Source organism: Bicyclus anynana, chromosome 19 (genome assembly GCF_947172395.1).
Source record: "Bicyclus anynana chromosome 19, ilBicAnyn1.1, whole genome shotgun sequence".
Taxonomy (NCBI): domain Eukaryota; kingdom Metazoa; phylum Arthropoda; class Insecta; order Lepidoptera; family Nymphalidae; genus Bicyclus; species Bicyclus anynana.
In genome coordinates, this window is record NC_069101.1 from 2,280,508 (window position 1) to 2,296,966 (window position 16,459).

A 16,459-nucleotide genomic window follows, 5' to 3' on the forward strand; every position below is an offset into this window, starting at 1 on the left:
CAAATTATGAACATAGCAAACCATATAGCAGTGGAGCCATTTACATTTCGTTTCAAGCCATATTCCAGACTTTAGTGAGTCTGCTAACAAATGAAAACTGCTCGACAAGATTATCACTTCATTTTAAATATCTTTTCTAAACAATTCTCCGATTTTTCTATATTATATAATTCTATATAATATAAAAAAATCATCAGAGAGATCATAAGTTCCTATCTCATCATTATGGTTCGCTACATTCATAACTTGTCTGACAAAGTACAAAATACCCGGCCCCGAGGACTAGGTTTATGTGGAGATAAAGGTGCATAAAACAATAAATGAAGTTAAATGTGTTTATTTGCATAATTAAATAATACTAAAACAAAATTATGTAATAAATTATGTACATTACTAATCTATTAATAACATATGACAAGGTAAATGAGAATTCTTTATATTTTTAAGATTCCTAAATGCTTCTTCAATCTGGCAGTTTAGTGTTAAGTTAGCCACAAATTCACGGTACCTGTAGTACCTACCTATTTAGGTATATTTGCGAAGCACAGACGCTTCGAAGCGTGAACACTACGACAGCAAAGAGTAGACGCTACGACATAGTCTGCGCTGCGCAAATGTGATAAACTTCTTTGCTATACAAAAAAAAATTAAAATGTTGTTTATGAAAAAGCTGCATATTATTAAAACTATATTTAGCGTTGTACAGTCTTGAAATTTAAAAAAATCCTCTCGCGTTACTGATAATTATTCTTTTTGATAAAAATTTGGTTTGCATAAAGATTCTACATAGTTAATATTTATTTATTTATTTGTACACCACAACATAAGAAAAAACAAATAATAAGACAGAAAAAAAATTCAGAAGTGGGATACATTAGGCGACCTTATCGCTACGTAGCGATTTTTTCCAAGCAACCTTATTATTGGCTAGTATAACTGTATTTATATAGTGTGTATGTGGGAAATGTTAGAATTTTGCCGATAAATTTATTTTAATTTTGTTAGCAACACTAAACGTCAATAACTTATAATTGTCACTTGTTACGTCAATCTGTCATTGTCAGAATGTAAATCAATCAATCAATCAATCAATCAATTTATTTCTTTGCAGATACATGCATTATTTATACAGGTGGTCGGTAGATGTAAATCATGTTTTTTTTTATTCTTTACAAGTTAGCCCTTGACTACAATCTCACCTGATGGTAAGTGATGATGCAGTCTTAAGATGGAAACGGGCTAACTTGTTAGGAGGATGAAAATCCACACCAATGTAAATGCTGAAAAGAAGTTACGATGTATTGCTCTGTATTATTAAAAAAAAGATTTAGTGCGAAAAGTGTTTGTGTGCCTCGAATCTACAAAAATATCCCACATATGTATAGTAACTGTAACTTGTAGTTGATAGTTAGCCTTTGTAGATGGTGGCAGCTTGTCCCACCACCTGCACGGCGGGGCCCGCCTTGATGACGCCGTCGCGGATGTTTCGACCCACCTTTTCCTGGGAAAAGGAGAAACATTGTAAACAGTTAAATATATACAAGGGAAGGTCACTGCTGAACTCGAGTCTCCTCTCAGAATGAGAGGAGTTAGGCCAATAGTCCACCAAGCTGGCCCAATGCGGATTGGCAGACTACACGTCGTCATCAACCCATATTCGGTTAATTGCTGAGCTCGAGTCTCCTCTCAGAATGAGAGGGGTTAGGCCAATAGTCCACCACTCGGACCAATTATAGAAGGACCTGTATCGCACTCATAGTCACGAACAAAATTGTCTGTCATTTTCTGAGGAAAATGAGCTTACATTTAGTATATATCTTGTACTAAACTAGAAGTTTTTGTCCGATTTTTACACCATTCAATTTCACAAAAGGGTATTTTACGGAGCTCTTTAACCGATGAACACGATTACAACTATTTAACACCGATTATATAGATACAGTTTTTATAATCGCATTAGATGGTTGATCATATACTTTGACAGATAAGTAACATCTAGCGAGGCAGGTCCTATACACAATAATTGGTCTGAGGTCCACCACGCTGGCCCAATGCGGATTGGCAGACTTCACACACGCAGAGAATGAAGATAATTCTCTGGTATGCAGGTTTCTCGCGATGTTTTCCTTCACCGTTTGAGACACGTGATATTTAATTTCTTAATTACGGAGTAAAATGTATTTCCATTCCAAATTTCAGCCAAATCAGTTCAGTAGTAGCGTTAAAGAGTAACAAACATATATACAAACTTTCGCGTTTATAATATTAGTAGGATAGAGCATTTGGCGCCTAATATAAATTCTAAAGCAATTCTTTACATACAATGAATTGAAATATTTTTTTTTTGTCTTTAGAAACTTTTTCTTTTTTTTCACTGCTTACACAGGCTTTCCGATTAATTTGATAAAAGCTGTAATATTGTTCATTTATTTATAAGAAAATTTATAGAAAACAAATAACTTGCTTCACTTAAATGTAGTTAAAATATTATAATGAAAAAAAAAACTTAATAAAAATGATAATTTGTTTATTTAAAAATATAAGAATAAAAAAATGAATTACTTACAATTTTCTTGAAAATTTTCCACTTAGGACTGGGAGCCCCGGATACTGTAGTCAGAGCAACCACACAAGCGAAAATGAAGAAGAAAATCTTTGCAAAGTTCATTGTTATTTAATAAATTTAAATTCAACACAAAATCCCAAACTCTAGTAAGTCTTGAGACGATTTGATGAATATAACGGCAAAACATACAATTTATATAGTAAGCTAATGTAACAAACCTAATTTTGCTATTACGAAACATGTGATATACAAATATGAACTTTATTGCTATTACAATATGAGCGATGTAGTTAGTGTTGATGATAAAGCAGGTGTACATAACAAACTTGTTTAAGTATTGATAACAGCTGCAGTTAGAGGGAACTCCCACAGTTTAGTGATAATGGTGATTCCTCTTTCTCAAATATATTGTTTGTGTTATAATTAACATGAATGGAATGTAATGACTTCCGACATTTTTTTGTAGTTTATGGATTTTGGACAGTCCCGAGTTATTAGGGACTTTATTTTAAAATTCTTATAAAATCCTATACCTACCTAGGTATAGGTATTTTTTTCATTTTATGTTAAGTTATCACCTACTTGGAAGAGGTAAAAGTTTATTGTAGGTACCCATATCTCTGAGGCACAAAGACACTCATCGGGCGATGGAGCGAGTTATTGGAGTTTCTCTTCGTGATCGAATCGGAAATGAGGAGATCCGCAGACGAACCAAAGTCACTGACATAGCTCAGTTTGTCGCGAAGCTGAAGTGGCAATGGGCAGGCCACATACTCGTAGTTCGAATCGCCGCTGGACGTGGGGTCCAAGTCCAAGGTGCTGGAGCGACGACCCCTCGCCGAACAGCGCAGTGTTGGTCTACCTCCCACGCGGTGGACAGAGGATATCAAGCGGATCGCAGGGAGCTGCTGGATGCTGGCAGCCCCAGACCGTTGTTTTTGGAAGTCCATGCAAGAGACCCATGTCCAGCAGTGGATGTCCATCGGCTGATAATGATGATGATGATGATGATATCTCTGAGAGTTTCTACATAGCATCTTACCGAAACGCTAAATCGCTTGGCGTTACGTTATTGTCCGTAGATCTCTAACCAGCCACGACCGATGCCAATATTATTAGACCAGACCGGACCAGAGTGAGACAATAAAAAAATAAAAAATCTTAAATTGACCCGCGGTAGAAATCAAATCCAGGATCTCGCTATTGAAACGATTTACCCACTGTGTCAGAGAGGTCTTCAAAATATTTACAAATTCTTGCTTTACTTTTTAGTAATATTTATTAATAGAGGCAGAAATAATCCATTTTGAAGAAGTCATTGTCTTGTAGTAAAAGCATTGTAAATAGTGATTTATTTTCATACGCTGCTTTCCCATTCCAGATACTTCATCTTGGATGGATTTACTGAAAACTTTATCGCTGAACTCCGGAAAAAATTGGGAAAAGATATACAAGTAAGTAGAAATATTTCGATCGTCTCTGTACTCGATACATTTAGGGTAGTTACTTAGTACACTAGTAGTACTCTAGTAGGGGATTCGCTGGATGCAGGTGGCTCAGTATCATGATGTTTGGAAGTCCCTACAAAAGGCCTGTGTCCTGCAGTGGACGTCCATCGGCTGATATGATGATGATGATAATGAATTAGTACACTGAAAATGTAAATTTAAATCTATTTGTCAGCAGAGGACGCAATTGCATTTTTTAGATATCAAGAGTTAGTGTAAAGTCTAACAGTTAGTGTAAACACTAACTCTAGTGTAACATTTAGCCGTATTTTGCGTTGGGATTCTAAATAATGATGTTTTAATTATAATATTTTTGTACAGACACCTCCGCCTCAACACGGAGCGGCGAGAGTCGCCGGCAAACCGCGTCAGCAATGGACGTTGAATATTGTATCGGTAAATTAAACTTTTTTGATTATTATTGTTGACGGCCTCCGTGGCGCAGTGGTATGCGCGGTGGATTTACAAAACGGAGGGCCTGGGTTCAATCCCCGGCTGGGCCGATTGAGATTTTCTTGATTGGTCCAGGTCTGGCTGGTGGGAGGCTTCGGCCGTGGCTAGTTACCACCCTACCGACAAAGACGTACCGCCAATCGATTTAGCGTTCCGGTGTCGTGTAGAAACCGAAAAGGGGTGTGGATTTTCATCCTCCTCCTAACAAGTTAGTCCGCTTCCATCTTAGACTGCATCATCACTTACCATCAGGTGAGATTGTAGTCAAGGGCTAACTTGTAAAGATTAAAAAAAAAAAAAAAATTTTCAATAAATCTTATGATCTTTGATTTGTTATGTTTCAGTTGAGAATATTTTCTTGTAATATAATCTATAGGGTGATTGTTTAGTTTTTTTTTTTTTTTAAATTTTGATCATACTTTTATTATCGCACAGGATTACAACCGATCTCGCACTAGTAGCACGGCGGGAGAATCGTTAATTGATTATAACTACAATCCTGGTAAGTTGTCACTGTCACTTACGGATTTATATTATCACCATTAACATATTTTTAACGGCCAACGAGGGAGACCTCCCTCCCAATAATGATTGAGGGAATATGAAACTTAGACCTGCTTTAATGCTTGTTGGCGGAAGATAATGTTTAGACAGGAAACAACTACGTATCGGGGGTATGACGTCATGAACTTCCCTACTCCGGAATGAAGCATTGAATGTCATCATCATCATTATCAACCCATATTCGGCTCACTACTGAGCTCGAGTCTCCTCTCAGAATGAGAGGAGAATAGGCCAATGCGGTTTAGCAGACTTCACACACGCAGAGAAAGAACATTCTCTAGTATGCAGGTTCCTTGACGATGTTTTTCCTTCACCGTTTGAGACACGAGATGTTTAATTAAATTAATTCATTACGATATCTCGAAAACCGTTTGACGTACAAAGACGACATTTGGCAGGGAGGTAGTCTTTAGTTAGTAGGTATTATGAACGAATATTACGATTCTGCTGGATTAAAGAGGTTTAAGGGCGGACGAAGTCGCGGGCATCCGCTAGTTATAATATACCTAATAAGTATAGTAACACTTACTTTGTAGGTGCTGAAATTCAAATGGAAACTACATCTATGGAAAGGAGATCCCAGCAACAAATGACAACGCAACATGCTGACGAGGTAACTATCAATTTTGATTATAACATTTTGAAAAATTCTTGAAAATTAAGGAGAGGAAATGATACTGATTCTGAGGATGACACACACACATTATCAATTAGACACTACAATACACAAATGTGAAATTATATATTAGATACACTACATACAGTCCTCACAATTTGTTACAAAATGCGTGACCGAAATAGTTACACTTTAAATTAGCAAAAATAATTGCCGAAAAAAATAGAGGATCTATTTGTTTCGCCTACTATAGCGTACTAGAAATGTGTTCGTTCGTTATCAATCCATATTCGGCTTACTGCTGAGCTCGAGCTTCCACTCAGAATGACAGGGGTTAGGCCAATAGTCCACCACGCTGGCCCAATGCGGATTGGCAGACTTCACACACGCAGATAATTAATTCTCTGGTATGGAGGTTTCCTCACGATGTTTTTCTTTACCGTTTGAGACACGTGATATTTAATTTCTTAAAATGCACACAACTGAAAAGTTGGAGGGGCATGCCACGGGCCGCATTCGAACCCACAACCTCCGGACTCGGAGGCAGAGGTCATATCCACTGGGCTATCACGGCTCTATCTGTGTAAATCTGTATTATATGTGCTATTACTATAAAAATAAAATGCGGGTTCTATTAGATTAGTGTCCACTAATATTTTATTTAATCATTTTACAGACCTACATAATAGGCAATTCAAACATGACAGCCCCGAGCAGCTCGACGACATGCGCTAGTGTCGCGCCGATGGGTGCGGACGCAACGCTGACGGGTGCGAGCGCATCGATGACGGGTGCAGTCGCGCCGGTGACGGGTGCGAACGCGACGGTGACGGGTGCTCGGCCAGCGTTGCCTCGCTCCCTGGCGCGCGCTATCGAGCAAACGTTCAACACTTTCCCCGTGCCCGGCAATACTTATCCAAGGACGCCGTATATTAAAAAGTAAGTCTGGCTCAATTTATTTGAAGTCTGAACATTGTTATTACGTGCAATATCAAGTGGATGAGTTTTTTTCTCTTGTTTATAAAATGAGTGTTTAATATACTCGTCATAAAAACTTTATGACTAGTCAACCTATCTCATCATCACAATAACAATAGTTACCATCTATTATCCATAAACCTTATGCAATGCCAACCTTTATTACTGACTACGTTACAAACAGGGGTGTAGCTACCGTCGAATCAGCCGTATCAATGATACGGGCCCCCCCAGACTACAGGGGCTTCTTAAGTATGATAGCAAAAATTAGTAAAATTTAAGCTACAATTTCACTTAATCTGGTGCTTCGCGGAGAAAAAAAAACTGCTACTTAGTGAGATTTTCGGGGTTTGCCTCTCGTCACTATTGAGCTCCCCAATTAATTTTCATACAATTTCGAACTCTGCACAGGGTGAACAGTAAGTTGGTGTTGGAAGACGAGCTGGTGCGCGGTCGCGTCGCCACCAAGAAGGCGACCAAGAAGACGCCACCAGACTTCTCGCTACCATACGTGCCCGGAGGTAATAACGCACTTTCCTATCATCAGAATATGAGTACTACAGGACCAAGTCTCCCCTTCTAAGGGAAAAATTCAATTTTCATCAAAATACTGCCCGAAATTTATTTAAAATTAAGTCCAATATAACACTTAATTTACGAGACTTTGTTACCATTATAAAAGGAACTTTGCTGAATCCCGCAATCGCGTTTTACGAGTAGATTACCCAACTATAACCTAGATGCCTTTATAAAATTATGTGCATCATCGTCATCATTATCAGCAGTTTGACGTCCACTGCTGGACATAGGCCAACTCCCTAAACTCGCTTGAAGTCCTCGGTTCACCCAGTGGGGATCGACCCACACTGCGCATTTCAAAATTATGTACATACCGTTTATATAATAAAATCTTTACTGTTAGAGAAATCCGCTCATCAAAGAAAAAGCATAGAGCATTTTACTTGCTGGATTAACACTTAGGATACCTTTCATACTGGAAAAATCCATGTTTCCCGAGGGATTTGTGAAAAACTAAACTTCACGCAGACGAAGTCGCGTGCGTCCGCTTTTCTATTAGATATGATGATTATTAAAATACCGGATGATGATCATGATTAAAATACTGTAATTTTAAATCAACGTTATAAAAATTAGGTACATGTTCAGTCAGCTATATATTGTATTTTTGTCAAGCTGTCAGTATAAACTTTTTCATTCCAGCGAGCAATAGTCCAATGAAGAAAGCGAAAAAACCGGTGGCCTCAAACTTGGGGACCAAATCATATGACTACTGGGACAGTAATGTAAGCGTTTATGTTTTGTAATTTTCTTTTTATTACGGATAACTATCTTCCTTTGTTCAATCACAATAAAGCTAAGTCATAAGCTATGGTTAGCCACGAAATACATGGAAATCCATTTAGTACTTTCAATGATATGCGCAATTTTTGTAGGCTCTGCTCAAATTTACAAAGTTTTTACACATAAAATCTTTGTAAATTTGATCAGAGAATTAAAACCTTCGCCATTTTTAATAATCAATTGATAATTTTTTCATTTTTTCATTTTTTTTTATACGAAATAAGCTCGCGCTTGACCACGATCTCACCTGATGGTAAGTGTAGATGTGGCCTAAGGTGATACGCGCTTGCCTAGAAGATGCCTATTCACTCTCATCTTAAAGATGCCCAAGTTGTAAGAATTAGGAAATACTGACTTCGGGAGAGAGTTCCATACCCTAGCCATACGTATAAGAAACGAAGAAGCAAATCGCTTCGTACGAGTCCTAGGAATGTCAATGACGTAGGGATGGAAACCTACCCGGTGGCTTGCAGTGCGATGGTAAAAATGGATGGTTTTATGAATTTTAAATATTATCTGCATTTATAAATTCAATTTCAAAACTTAAATTATGTTATAAAATGTTACAGATAACTCCCAACTCTCGGACGCCTACAAACCTACCCTACATGTGACTGTATGGCCATGGCTTGTGGAGGAGCCATCATTGAAAATTTTCGTCGATATTTTCAAAATAATCAATACAAAAACTCCACTTTTTAGATTGAACAACGTTACCTTACCCTATATAGATGTACAAAGTAAACAATTTTGCATCTAGAATAAAAGCTGATGCAACTTTGCGGAAGTTTGTAAATACGATACAATGAATAATTTTATTTTGCCATTTTTCTTGAAAACATACAAAATCCATGCGTTAACTAACTCCACAAATATCCAAAAAATACTCTGCAAGCACGAATTACTAATACAATATAGACTATCCTCGGGCGCTAACTCGAAAAAATGCAATTGCAAAGTTGCCACAAATTTTCGCGGAAAATTGCAAAGTATATTAGATTTTATATCACGACGTGTTATGTATGACAAACAATAATCTTACTTGACTTGACAAACTTGATATCGGTATTATTGCTTTAAATAGAAAAAAAAAAATGTATAAATTGTAATAATACACTGGTAAGAATATTTATGTTAATTCAATATTATTTGGATTCCAGCGGCATTACGTCATAATCTGCGTGTATATCGTTTTTTTTTTTTAATATTTTGTTTTCTTTTTGCATTTTTCTCGATTTCATTTAATTCAGTGGTCAATTTTATTAAACAAAAAATATTTTTTTTGGACGTTGCGTTGTTGAAAAACTACTAAGTTGACAAGTTGAGAATATAATTTGTCATATATAAGTAAACTTAAGAGTTTAATAATGAGAGATTGATACTGACATTTTGATGGTGTATTAGGATAATATAGTAATTTAAAGTTAAATTTTTTTTTTTTTTAAATATTAATTTTGTTAGCTGCGTCCATTCGTAGCGGGAATTCCCTGAACTGCTAACCTGAGAACTAGACTCAGGAATTCGGTTTGGCTAATGCTAGCCACAAACGGTCAACTATTCTCACGTTTCTCTAGCACCCACGACTATAATTGATCGTGTGTTGGTCACTGCGTACATGACTTGTATAGTATGCCGCGTGGGTACTGCCGTTTGTTTCAGAAACGTGAGAATAATTGACCGTCAATGATGACCATTATGTAGCGAGTTGACACCACGAACGCCTTTGAGTGCGTGTATGTCATCAGCAACTTATCACGTCATAATTATACAGGAGGAGGCGTGTGGTATAGAAATCCATTTACCAAAAAAACGTTGCTTGGCAACCTCTTACAGACAGATAATACATAGCCGGCTCGACCTTAAGGCGAACAGGGCAGTCGCTCCAGGCACCAAATCCCAGAGGGCGCTCAAATGGTAAAGAACGCTGGTCACTCCAGATTATGGTCGAGATCTTCACATTCCATACTTTGCACTCACAATTGGTATTATTAGGAGCAAAACAGGAGAGGCGCCATAATTGGATCTCGCTCCGTTCTAAAATGTACTTCGGGTCGGCGCTGAGATAATATTTTACAAATATGTTTCTGCTTTGCTAACGCTACTGCATTTCTTCTACAATGACGAATTGTATTCTGAAGGTAAAATATGTTTGACAAACAGTGAAAACGGTTCTTGCATTCTTACGGCATGCAATGCACTTATTACGAACCTGGAAGTGTAGGTATTAGAGAACGTTTCTATGTTGTACAATTGGGGCATACCCTACTTAAAACCTAGTGCACGCCTCAGACGGCATGCGTAAACGAGCTCTATCTACCAATACAAATTAAACTATCGTAGAAAATCCTTGAAATTAGTGATTTATTTATTATTTATTAGCAAAAATTTGTCATTAGTTTAAAATAATTTATGATATTTGTATGTAAATTTACCTATATGAAGGTATCTCGAATATCTTTAATTTTACTTACAGAAAAAAATTCAAATAATTTATTGCAATTAATATAGATGTTATGTTTTAGATCATGTGTAGAATTATAAAAATAAATATTATCTATATATATTTAAAATAACGAATTTAGAAGAATTTTTGTAGTAGACATTTCTATGATAAATATAGTGGTTATATGTAAATATGTACATTGTAAAACTGCAGTTGATACACGCTATATTAAAAATTTCTACATTACAATTTTTTTTTAATTTATCACCCTAAGGTTTGGTATACCTTTTATCAGTATCAACCCATATCAAAGGTATCAACCTATTATATGGCTGAACCCATTATTGGGTTGGCTCCGGTAGAAGCCCAACGTTATAAAAATACAGGCTTTGATGGGGTTCAAATCTTCTCTCAGAATGACAGGAGTTAGGCTAATAGTCCACCACGCTGGCCCAATACGGATTGGCAGACTTCACACACGCAGATAATTAAGAAAATTCTCTAGTATGCAGGTTTCCTCACAATGTTTCACTCGGCTACCATGGCTAGAATTACGTTTATGCATTTGTAGACCCATCAGATAAGAGCCGTGATAGCCCAGTGGATATGACCTCTGCCTCCGATTCCGGAGGGTGTGGATTTGAATCGGGTTCGGGGCATGCACCTCCAACTTTTCAGTTATGTGCATTTATAGAAATTAAATATCACGTGTCTCAAACGGTAAAGGAAAAATAACGCAAGAAAACCTGCATACCAGAGAATTTTCTTAATATTTGTGTCTATTTGTTTCTGTCCTTTGCCACAGAAAACATATGTGATATATGAAAACAAGTACCTTTGCTACATTTTATCGAGTGAGTTTTAAGAGGAGTGCACATCAGACTATCAGTTTTTTTTTGTATTTTGAATTAATATAATTGTGGCCTTTTCCGCCTCCCCCTTTCGAATGTCTTGCGGGACAATTGCCCCCCAAAACCTTCCCCACTTTATTGCCGTGTTTTACGTAAATAACCCTTAGCCAACGATAATAAAATAATCATTGCCCTTAGCAGGTTTTTTTTTTTATATTATAACTAGCTGCGATAAAGTAGCCTACATATTTATCCAGGCTATAATCTATCTCAATTCCAAATTTCAGCCAATTCAGTTCAGTAGTCACGACGTGAAAGAGTAACAAAATTTACACCATATGTTCGCAAATCTCGCAAATACTTTTCGGGATAAAAGTAGCATTCTAGTTAATCTAGTATATAATCTATCTACGTTTTAAATTTCAACCAAATCGATTCAGTAGTTGCGGCGTTATTGAGTAACAAACATTCAAACATACATACACACTTCCGCGTTTATAAGGTTATAAATAAAAATGAGTTATGTTCTGGTAGGTACATTTTAATACAATAGTTAATTAGACTAATTGGCAGTTAATGACTAAACAATAAACACAAGAACGTCATCGAAATCGTCAACATTCAACGCATATATAACAGATGGCATAGACAATCGAGCACGTTATCAGCATAGACAATACAAGTTGACACTAAAATGAGAATAGAGTATGATTAAAAGTTGTCAGGCATTTAAGTATAGATAAAACAAGTATCATAAATCTCAAAATATTCCCTTAAAACTAAAACTAAACCTTAATAGAATAGGTATAGTCGGATGCAATCTCTAGGAAGTCTCCGAAATAAGGTGCAGGTGACGCCAACGCGAGCGGCTTGATGCCCTACCTCCACGCTTTTGCGTAACCGAAGATACCCAAAATCTTGCATAGCTTAAAGCACGATTCTCGAAAACGGCATAAAGATTGCATCTGTCTACACATTTTTTAAACATTAATGGGTAAGTTTCATGTTAGTATTTTAAAAACGTACAAATTCGACTAACAAAATGTCGTCAAAATAATATACCTACTTTTATACCATTTTTGATACATTTGGCATAGTTTTAATGTCCACCTTGCTTCCAGTCAAGTCTGTAATGAAGTACTTCTAGGATAGTATAAAACAGTATGACAATAATTAGCACCACTTGTTTGTTATCTACTTACATCTTTTTTTTATATACAACATTGAAACATTAACGTGAAAATATGGAAGACTTGATCAAAATGACAAACTGCTGTCAACATAAAGCTAATTTAAACAATAAAGTGCTTTTTTTTTTTTTTTTATTGTTTACAAGTTAGCCCTTGACTACAATCTCACCTGATGGTAAGTGATGATGTAGTCTTAGATGGAAGCGGGCTAACTTGTAAGGAGGAGGATGAAAATCCACACCCCTTTCGGTTTCTACACGGCATCGTACCGGAACGCTAAATCGCTTGGCGGTACGTCTTTGCCGGTACGGTGGTAACTAGCCACGGCCAAAGCCTCCCACCAGCCAGACCTGGACCAATTAAGAAAATCTCAATCTGCCCAGCCGGGGATCGAACCCAGGACCTCCGTCTTGTAAATCCACCGCGCATACCACTGCGCCACGGAGGCCGTCAAAAAAAGACTTTGCGGTTGTAAAGAAAATCTTAACTTATTGCTTAACTCAAAACACAACAAAAAAAAATAAGAAAAAGAAAAAAGCTGTTTATGGTAGATAGATTGACTGATTAATTAACTAAAATAATGAGAATTAATCTATTAGATCAACTCTCATTATTTTATTTATCGATTATAGCCATCGATCTACGAGAACAGAACACATAGTAAAAGAATATAATACAAAAGTAATTAATAAAACAGTATGATTTTAAGATTCAATTTTACTTATGCTTTTTTGGTCTTTCTAGCTTTCTATTTTTTGTATCCCTCCAAATCATAATATCTCCAAAGAATGTTGAACATTTTTAGTCCATTAAGAAAATATTTTAATATCCCATCATCGCAAGGTAAATTCCCAAGATTCCAATTATTATAGTACTAGCTGACGCCACGCGGTTTCACTCACGTGGTTCTTGTTCCCGTAGAAATACGGGGATAATATATAGCCTATAGCCTTCCTCGATAAATGGGCTATCTAACACTGAAAGAATTTTTGAAATCGTATCAGTAGTTCCTGAGATTAGCGCGTTCAATCAAACAAACAAACAAACAAACAAACAAACAAACAAAAAACAAACAAACTCTTCAGCTTTATAATATTAGTATAGATTCTAAATTAGCTTTGGAACGTAACGTAGGTTGGATGCATCGGAGAGAATTTTACTAAGCATTTTATCTACCCAAATTCTACGTCTATGGGCTTATAAGTTTCAACAATAGACCGAAATTTCTCAAATAATAAAAATTTTAATAAAAAAAATACAACCGACTTCAAAACCTAAAAACGTACCCACTAAACTAAAAAGTGAAAAATAACATCATAATATGTTCTACCTGCTGATCAGTATGAAGGCGGTGCTAAGCCGGTGATGTATTAATTCAAGCCATGTGGTGTGGTCCTGTCAGAAATGGCTTAAATTAAGACAACACCGGCTAAGCACCGCCTTCATACTGATCAGCAGGTAGAACATATTATGATGTTATTTTTCACTTTTTAGTTTAGTGGGTACGTTTTTAGGTTTTGAAGTCGGTTGTATTTTTTTTATTAAAATTTTTATTATTTTTCCATTTTTAGTGTAAATTTTCATCTCAAACGAATACATCAGACCGCTAATGACATTCACAACCCTTCTTGGTACAAAATTGTCAGTAATACAAATTAATCAAGCCCAAGCACAAGGTAGCTATTGTAAACCGTTAAGGGGTTCCCTTAATTGATCTTGGTCTTCATCATCAGACCCCTAATAACAGACACAATTCATCTAGGTAGAAAGTTCTCAGCATTACGAATAAATCAAGGCCAAACACAAGGTAGTTACCGTAAACCGTTAAGGGGTTCCCTTAATTGACCTTGGTCTTCATCACCAAACCCCTAAATGACAGTCACAACCTATCTATGTGGAAAGTTCTCATTAATACAAATTAATCAAGCCCAAACACAAGGTAACTGCTGTAAATCGCCGATGAGTTCCCTCGTCTGTTTTATGGCTCCATCATCAGATCGATTTCAAACCTTCATGAAATTGTAGTGCTTAAAAGTACTAAATGGAAAAGTTTACGAACATACTAGACATCCATATAATTTTTGAAAGTTTCCCTCAATTTCTCCAGGATCCCATCATCAGATCTTGACATGATGGCAATGGGACCAAATGGGAACTATACCGTTTCAAACAAAAAAAGAATTTTTGAAATCGGTCCAGGCGTCTTTGAGTAATCGATGTACATACATAAAAAAAAAAAAAAAAAAATACCGACCGAATTGAGAACCTCCTCCTTTTTGAATAGTAGATACATAATTGAACATAATGATTTATGTCTAAACAATAATAGTGACAATTACGCTGTACAATGGTTATAATACTCATAAACATTGCTTGTATTCGTACATCTGTTACTAAGCGTTAGCTAATCGCACGTCAGTCTGAAAGCGTATACATATCTAGAGCAAAATACGTATGCACAAAGTTACTACACTTAAAACTATTTAGGTCAAAATCATAATTACAATATAGATTACGCCTTAATGACTAAATGCTGTATTCAATACCCTTTCTATCATAAATCAATGTTTCTATCAATAAGTTTCTTAGCAAAATATGTCTATGATTTTTTTAAATTTCATGTTCCTTTGTTGTTTTTAGTCATCTTGCCTTCGGACACAAAGGACAAGAATTACTTAGAAGAATGCTTCTAAGTAAGCTAGGAAATGAATTTAATAATTAAAAGAATTAATGTATTTCTTAACAATTTTGCAAAGACACTAACACGGACATAACACAAATGTAATGGGTTATTGAAATCAGCTGTAAATAGAGTATAATAATATTGACTGCTAGTAAAATGGTCCCAATTTCATGTTACATGTCAAATAACGCACTAAGGGTTTAACATTGCAAGGTTAGAATCAACGTCTTGTCGTCTTAAACTGCCACAAACTTCTGACCTAGTGGCCAAAACTGGAACTAACGTCGCGGCGGTCACCAAAACATTATAATAAAAGGAATACCCTCATAGTTTGATAAGTTTGCAGCTTTAAGACCAAATTCTTCAAACAGCATGTGTTTCCAGAAATAACTTATGGATTTGAGATACTACTATTCTGTAACGATGTTTTCATAATTCGGCAGTTTGAAATTCGAATTCGTCTCTATCTAGCTATATCTAAAGTATCGTGTTAGAAAGAGAGATAAAGTGACGAATTTGAATTTTACACTCTCGAGTTCTAAAACACCGGTACAAAAATAGTCACTCAGCAGCGAGCTATCGGAGTATATCTGCCTGTAAAACAGCACAGCTACTTATAGACAATTACATCAGTTGACCCAAAAATTATTTCTGTAATTTCTACTAAAGCATAGACTCTAGAACATATTCGAGAACTTGCCTTTTGTAACAAAACAACTGGATTTAAAGCTCGGAAATGATTATATTTTATACTCGTTTACACATGTATTCCAGACGACAAACATTGTCCTTACTTGCGTAATTTGACGCGTTAAATCGGTGCGCGCTTAACCTAAAAGTATATCTTATTGGAATAGGAACGCATCAAAATGGCGGCGCCTCAGATGACGGGAGTTTGCGCGGGAACGCACGGCGTGTTGAGCAGCTCGCCGCCACTCTCGGTGATCGGCACTTTCTTGTGGTAGTTTATGAGGTCAGCTGGAACGAAAACATAAACTCACTACTGCTACTTGATTACCCTTGTTTACCAGTATAAAAACTATCTCTCACGACAAGCTAATAGAATAATATGCTAAATTACTTTTGATTGTATTCGGAGCCTCCAATAGCTTGTCCTTTTTTTCCTGTAGGGTTCGTATGTACCTACGTAGTTTTGGCCGAAGCCTACCAGACCAGAGTTTAGGAAACATATTGTAATATGATTTTGTCGTTGATCCTGGATCTCTTGGTTGCAGACCAAGACAA

The 16,459-nt window shown here is 36.4% G+C and overlaps 2 protein-coding genes across 2 annotated transcripts in view; one reads left to right on the forward strand and one right to left on the reverse strand.

Annotated features, from left to right (window-relative positions):
* Positions 1 to 11,835, forward strand: part of LOC112054658 (cyclin-dependent kinase-like 1) — a 29,697-nt gene extending 17,862 nt beyond the window's left edge. Inside the window, exons 8-15 of the mRNA XM_052887501.1 lie at positions 3,948 to 4,020; positions 4,396 to 4,470; positions 4,963 to 5,029; positions 5,628 to 5,704; positions 6,384 to 6,646; positions 7,097 to 7,206; positions 7,907 to 7,989; positions 8,617 to 11,835. Of these exons, the coding sequence (XP_052743461.1) occupies positions 3,948 to 4,020; positions 4,396 to 4,470; positions 4,963 to 5,029; positions 5,628 to 5,704; positions 6,384 to 6,646; positions 7,097 to 7,206; positions 7,907 to 7,989; positions 8,617 to 8,661 (793 nt within the window). The 3' untranslated portion in view covers positions 8,662 to 11,835. The remainder of the gene's footprint in view (positions 1 to 3,947; positions 4,021 to 4,395; positions 4,471 to 4,962; positions 5,030 to 5,627; positions 5,705 to 6,383; positions 6,647 to 7,096; positions 7,207 to 7,906; positions 7,990 to 8,616) is intronic.
* A 26-nt stretch (positions 11,836 to 11,861) lies between these two features.
* Positions 11,862 to 16,459, reverse strand: part of LOC112054644 (SH2 domain-containing protein 4B-like) — a 70,977-nt gene continuing 66,379 nt past the window's right edge. The window contains exon 10 of the mRNA XM_052887492.1: positions 11,862 to 16,192. Coding sequence (XP_052743452.1) covers positions 16,095 to 16,192 — 98 coding nt within the window. The 3' untranslated portion in view covers positions 11,862 to 16,094. The remainder of the gene's footprint in view (positions 16,193 to 16,459) is intronic.